Source organism: Arvicola amphibius, chromosome 4 (genome assembly GCF_903992535.2).
Source record: "Arvicola amphibius chromosome 4, mArvAmp1.2, whole genome shotgun sequence".
NCBI lineage: Eukaryota > Metazoa > Chordata > Mammalia > Rodentia > Cricetidae > Arvicola > Arvicola amphibius.
This window is the reverse complement of record NC_052050.1, coordinates 48,002,457-48,008,705: the sequence shown is the minus strand read 5'-3', so window position 1 is coordinate 48,008,705 and position 6,249 is coordinate 48,002,457. Positions and strand designations below refer to the sequence as shown.

General features: G+C 55.7%; 1 protein-coding gene across 3 annotated transcripts in view; it reads left to right on the top strand.

The window, feature by feature from the left end:
- The first annotated feature begins 1,703 nt into the window (after positions 1–1,703).
- Positions 1,704–6,249, top strand: part of Atp2a3 (ATPase sarcoplasmic/endoplasmic reticulum Ca2+ transporting 3) — a 30,795-nt gene continuing 26,249 nt past the window's right edge. For 2 of the 3 annotated variants that reach the window (XM_038328176.1, XM_038328180.1), the window contains exon 1: positions 1,704–1,958. In XM_038328176.1, the coding sequence (XP_038184104.1) occupies positions 1,841–1,958 (118 nt within the window). In that variant the 5' untranslated portion in view covers positions 1,704–1,840. Of the gene's footprint in view, positions 1,959–3,942; positions 3,950–6,249 lie in introns of those variants that run through there. The other variant, XM_038328177.1, reaches the window with a different exon arrangement.

Below are 6,249 nucleotides of genomic sequence, written 5' to 3'. Positions count from 1 at the left end.
AGAAGTCCTGATGAGGACAGCTGAGCAGGTGGGGCACCCTGACAGGTGTATTCACCTGGGAGGTAGGAACCACAGTTTTGCTCGGCCCATGTGGTTTGAAGACAGGGTGGAGCAGCCTGGAGAAAGGGGTAGGGCTGCCAGAGCAAACAACCAGGCCTCCAGGCCCTGCCTTCTAGCAAACATCAACTCACAGCTGTGGATGGGGGTAGTGGGAGAGACTTGGGGTTAATGTCCGTGAGGCTGGCAGAGGAGGTGTGTTCTTGGGAGGAAGTAGGGATGTCTGCTGCTTGAATGCCTACAGCTCCGTGTCTCAGGGGGCAAGGTTTCTAGTGGGGAACTATCCTTGGCTGGCTCTGTCTGCAGCAAAGTCCTAACAAACAAACGGAGAGACTGTCCGTGTACTGTTCTGGTCAGAGGAGAAGGGATGGAGGAAGATACCTAGGGATATTGGAGTTGAAACTTAAAATGTCGGAATAGGAGCTCAGGCTCCTATTACAAGTAGCACATACTTGTAATCCTAGCGTTCTGGAAGCTGAGGCAGGAGGATTGCCAAGAATTTGAAGACAGCCTGTACTACATCGTAAGACCCTGCCTGTCTCAATAAAATCCAAAGTAAACAAATAAAATGTCAGTTGGAAGGAGATACAGCCATAAAAACAGCATTCCTTCATCTCTATGCCAGCTGAGACCCAGCTGATGTCACAAAGTCTGGACTACCCTTCAAAAGCCACTAAAAGGCTCAACCTGTCCCTGTGCTCACTATTCAATATCCTGAAGGCATAGAGAGTTGGAAGTAGAAGATGAAAAATCCTGGCTCTGGGGTACCCAGTTCAGGAAGGTCAGGTCAGAGGCTTCAGACTGCATGGGTGCCTTAGGGCTTAGGTACCAAGTAGCATCATCCTGGCAGCCTTGGTGATCCAGAGACAGCACTGAGTGCAAGAGCTGAAGGGCGGTGATGAGGTCTCCCTGTTCTCTTGGCTCCCCCTCTTGGAAGGTGAGTGGTCTCTGCCTTCCCCACCTCCCTGGGCCTACACCCAGTTGGCACTCCCTGACTGTCCCTCCCTCAGCCAAGGTCACTCCTGCTGGGCATCCTAAGCAGGGAACCCCAAAGCCTCGCTCCAGCTCCGGGAGAATCTCTCTGGATCCCCCATTCACCGGCGAGGGAATGCTTGAGTGGTAGGTAACATCCTGGTGCTCTTTACCTTTCTTCTCCACTGGACCACTCTTAGGGTCTTAGAGATGCGGGTGCAAGAGCAATGAGCGCTCATCGCAGGACCTTTGTGAAAGAATAAAGCGCACACATTCAGCACCCGAGGAAAGCATCAGGTGGCTTCCTCTGCAGGAGACCCACGAGTGCACAGCGTCTGCTTCCCGCCAGACCTGGGGTTGCCGCGCTGAGGTGGAGCTGGGAAGGGAAGACAGCTGCAGTTTGCACAGCCCCGCTCCGCCCCTAGGGCACCGAGAGGCGGCGACGTGGTAGCTGCACGCACCCCAACTCTGCAGACCGGGTTCGAGGCTCCCACAGTCTCAGTGCCGGGTTCGGTAGGACTGACGGGGATTCCGTCCCCGCAGCCCGGAGGGGTGGGGCGGGGCGGCGGCGGCGGGGGCGGCCGGAAGGGGTGTGGGTGCGGGGGCGGATCCCGCGCCGCCCCGCCCAGGGGACGGAGCCTGGGGCGCAGCATCCTGGCGCGGGCTGGGCCGCCTCAGTCACTGCCGTCGGGGAAGGTCCCAGCGCGGTCATGGCCTCGCGAGGTGCCCACCCCGGCCCAAGTCCTCAGCAACCCGCTCAGTAGCCCCGAGGAAAGGTGGCCTGGACGTCGCGGACGGCTGGGCGGGCAGCATGGAGGAGGCGCACCTGCTCCCGGCTGCCGACGTGCTGCGCCGCTTCTCGGTGTTAGCCGATGTCGGCTTGAGCCCGGAGCAGGTGACAGACGCGCGGGAGCGCTACGGCCCCAACGGTGAGCGCGAGTCTCTACCCCCCGCGGTGGGGAGCGGTTGTTCCCCCCCACCCATCCTTGCTCTCGGCAGGAAGCTGGGGCTCCGTAAACCTCCGCAGATGCTAGTGGGGCACCTGGCGGGGCCTCACGGCCTCCTTCGTGGGGAGCAAAGGATCCGGCCCCCCACTCCCCGTCATTATGCACCTCTGCAAGCCTTAGCCTATCCTATCTGAAGGCCTCGCTGAATGCCAGCGCCCGCGCTGCTGTGCGATCCTTTGGCACCCTGCAGGTGCAGACTCTAAGACACCCTAGCCTGGGTCTCCGAGGCCCAGCCTTTCAGCTGGCTCCCATGTCTCCCCGGAAGGTTCAGTAAGACGCCTGAGAAGGTGCATCTTGTCAGCTGTCAGCTTTGGTGCTCTTACTCCCAGCCCCAGGTCTTCCTCTTTCTGCAACCCCAAGCGGATGTGGCTGGCGGGGGTTGATGTGGGTTTGAACTGCTGGGGCAAAGACCTGCCTTCCTGGAGGGGCAAGTGGAGGTCTGGAGGAGCTCCCAGAGGAGTCTTCCCCAGCTGGTGTCTGGAGTGGTACTTGCCCATCTCTGGGCATGGAAGGAGCCCATGCACCCTTGCAGTTTACTGTGAGAGGTACGGCTTCCCCACCTCTCTCAAGGGAGCATGGGGTTCTCCTTCCTGCCAAAAGTCTTGCCAGTGCCAGTAGACTGCATCCAGATGTTGCCCACACATTGCTAGGAGCCTCTGGGGTTAGACATATAGTGGTTCCCTGCAGGACCTGTCACTCCTGCCTTAGATACACACCACCTATGAGAGAGAGAGAGAGAGAGAGAGAGAGAGAGAGAGAGAGAGAGAGAGAGAGAGAGAGAGAGAGAGAGAGAGAGAGAGATCCCATCCCAAACTTCTATCTTCTATCTTTTCGAGGACCTCACCCTTTCAGAGTTGCCAGGCACTTGAGGGAACCATGGCCTGGCCTGGGTGTCCCTCTGCTCAGGGAAGGCTAGGAAATTAGGAAGAGCTGTCAGAAAGGGTGCTTTGGGGTTTGTATTGGTTTATGAAAACCACCTCTTATGTAAATATTATCTTTCTGGAGCAGAAATCCTTTTTCAAAAAAATTAGTTGCTATATTTAGTTGAGCTGTGGGAGGAACTAGAAGATAAATATTATTTAATATCCCCCATTAATGACTTGGCATTGAGGGTGTCCTTTGCTGAAGGAAGCAGGGTCTTCCCCTGACGTGGAGGAGTGGAAGGCGACTCTGGGGTCTACAGTCTGTTTGATGCGACTGTGGTCCCCAGCTTAGGAATCTTGGTCTCATATGAAGTTGGAGACTCAGCCTTTAGTTCTGTCCCAGGTCACACAGACTTTGTCCCTTGAGGGCTCTGGCCTAGTTTGCTGTCTTTTCTGGCTCATGCCTTCGTCGGTCCAGCAGAGGAGATAGTTGGGAGCGAGGGCACCCCAGCCCCCTTCCACCAAGCAGTTTTGTCCAGCGATGGAGTCTCAGGGTGTTTGAGTGTGATGGTGGGAGAGGATATTGGCTTGACGTGGTACATAGGGCATGGTAGGAAAGGTCGGCGGGGGTGTTTCAGATGTCTGTTTTGATGGTGTTAATAAAAGCTCCTACTTCATTGAGCAACTGCTTCATGCCAGGCCCCGTGCTCAGCACTTTTCCTCAGTTAACTCATTTCTTCTCCTAAACGATGCTGAAGTAAGAACTTGGTCGCCCCGTTTTACTGAGGAGGTGAATGAGACACTAGAAGCTCAAGTGGCTTGCCAAGGTCACAGTCAGTGGTGGAGTTGGTCGTGGGGCCTCTCTCCAGGCCTCAGCTTTTCCTGACTCTATCAGACAGACCCACGCTCTGTCGCCTGGTGCTGGCGCCTCTGCTAGGTGTTGGGGTTGTCTGGGTAGCAGCCATTCCTGCTTCATTCCTCGGTCCTCCGGGTCCCTCCCATCACTGGCTTGCTCCTCAGGAAGCTGTCCAGGGCTCTGGAAGTTGTCAGGTGAGCAGAGGGGAACCAGCTGCCTCTCCCTGCCTCCTGCTCTCTGCCTGTGGGGGGAAGCTTGGGTGTTATCCAGTCTCTGCTTGGCCTGTGGAGTGGAGTAGGTAGGGCTGAGAACCCGAACTCTGTTCTGTCCTAAGCAGGCCACTTGGATACTCTGCCTCGGCTTCTGCATTATGAGGGTACAGCAGGACCCATGTCAGGGTTGTTTGTGCTTGCTTAGTGAGGTCACTTACAAAAGTCATCCTGACCGGGCGGTGGTGGCGCACGCCTTTAATCCCAGCACTCGGGAGGCAGAGGCAGGCGGATCTCTGAGTTCGAGGCCAGCCTGGTCTACAAGAGCTAGTTCCAGGACAGGCTCTAGAAACTACAGGGAAACCCTGTCTTGAAAAAACCAAAAAAAAAAAAAAAAAAAAAAAAAAAAAAAAAAAAAAAAAAAAAAGTCATCCTGCCCTGTAATCAGGAGGTGGGGCTGGGTGATAGGATGGGTAGGGGTTGTCAGGCAAAGGGGACACCCCAGGGACTAGCGTTCCCCCTACCCTAGTCAGCTATGCACCTGCAGAGTCGTTAGCGCTGGAAACCACAAGGAAGTCATTTGCTTAACTCCTCAAAGTTTGCAAATTCTGCCTGGGGTGGAGACATGGTGGGGCGCTGGAGAATCTCACCCTCCCAACTCCCCCCTCCCTTCCCTGATAGAAAACCTCAGGGCTGGGTAGAAACCTCACGCAGCTACTGAACAGATGAGCCAGGAGGTCCGACAGACATGAAAACACCACCAGCCCCGGTAGCCCCGCTAGCCTGGAACTTGTGGTCTTTCTGCTGCAGCCTCCTGCGGGCTGGGATGATAGGCCTGTGCCGCCATGTTGAACTTGAGTGGTGCTTTGCTTTTGTTTTAACTGTGCTCAGGACAGACCCAGGGCCAAGCTAGCTTTCTAACCACTGGGCTCCACCCCTAATTCTAAATCTATTTTTTTAAATAAAAAGTTATACAAAGTATCTTCAAAGAGTACAAAAAGTATACAGTAAAGTCTCCCCACTCCGTTCCCAGTCCCCTTCCTGGATACACATGTGTGGAGGCCCAGGGCCCAGAGCTGTCTTTACAGGAGGAACAGCCTGGATGTGGCCATCCTCTTGGCTAGAGCTCTTGGATACGTCTCCTGAGCAGCCTTGTGGCCTCACAGGGTTTCATCATGACAGGCTGCAGTTTTCTCACCCCACTTCCCGTGGTTGCGTGGTTCATGGCCCTCAGCATCCCACACAGCCTTACTAGGAGCCCTCCCATCCCCACACCATGTCACCACCATGAGTGGCATTTCAGAACAAGCTCCTAGTGGAACTGGTGAGCAAAAGAGGAGTGTTTTCACGTGTAGGGGCTGTGCTTGAGTCCTTGTCCGTGGGGCTGAAGCAGCCAACCTGCCCACTTCCGCCGCCGAGCCAGTGGTGTCAAAGCCCACGTTCAACCGGGGCTCATCTGATGGGAAGGTTCCTCTTATAGCTTTCCTTGCATTTTCCCCTGTTTTCAAGTTAGGTTCGGCACCTTTGGTTACTCAGAAGCCGTCTGACATCTGTAGGTCCCTAAACAGCATAGACCAAGCCCAGAGGCTAGACTATGCTAGGCTCATCTGGACACAAACATCCATCCCGGAGAAGCGTGGAAAGCCAAGGATGCTGGGTCAGGCAAAATCCCAGGAGCACTCAACAGTGCCTGGGCTGTGACCTTGTTTCCTGCCTTCAGCCCAGGCCCCAGATGGCACTAAACAGGGAATCCCCATATGCATGAGCCCCAGAAACCACGAGGACAGGGCAGGTATGGCCTCTGGCATACTTGCCCCTTTTGGCTTCCCACATCTTCAGCATGGTAGGGACAGGACCCCCACCCCATTTCCTAAGTGCCTCTCAGGATCTGAAACTGCCTCTGCTGGGTGCTGGATTACCTGTTGCCACTCGGGGCTTTGCCTCGGTTGTCACGTTTCCTGGTCCTTACTGAGGTCTGCCCAGCAACAGTGTCAGTCCTGCCCCAACTGGATCTCAATGCACCCTGTGGCAAGACACACGGGTGTTGACAAGCCTTTCCCGTCCCGGGTAGGCTGGTGTATCCCTCTGCAGCATGGGAGCCACTTCTCCCTGGTCCCCTGAGTGGTCCCCCTCAGAGCTGAGCCAGGCTAGCCACTCTAGGTGGACCCTGGAGACAAGGCAGAGCCAGGTGGGCTGGGCGGGCCCTGCCTAGCTAGAGCCTCTCCCTGACTCTCCAAGTGACAATTTAATTGCTCTGTAAATTTGCCTTGGAGGAAGACCTTGGT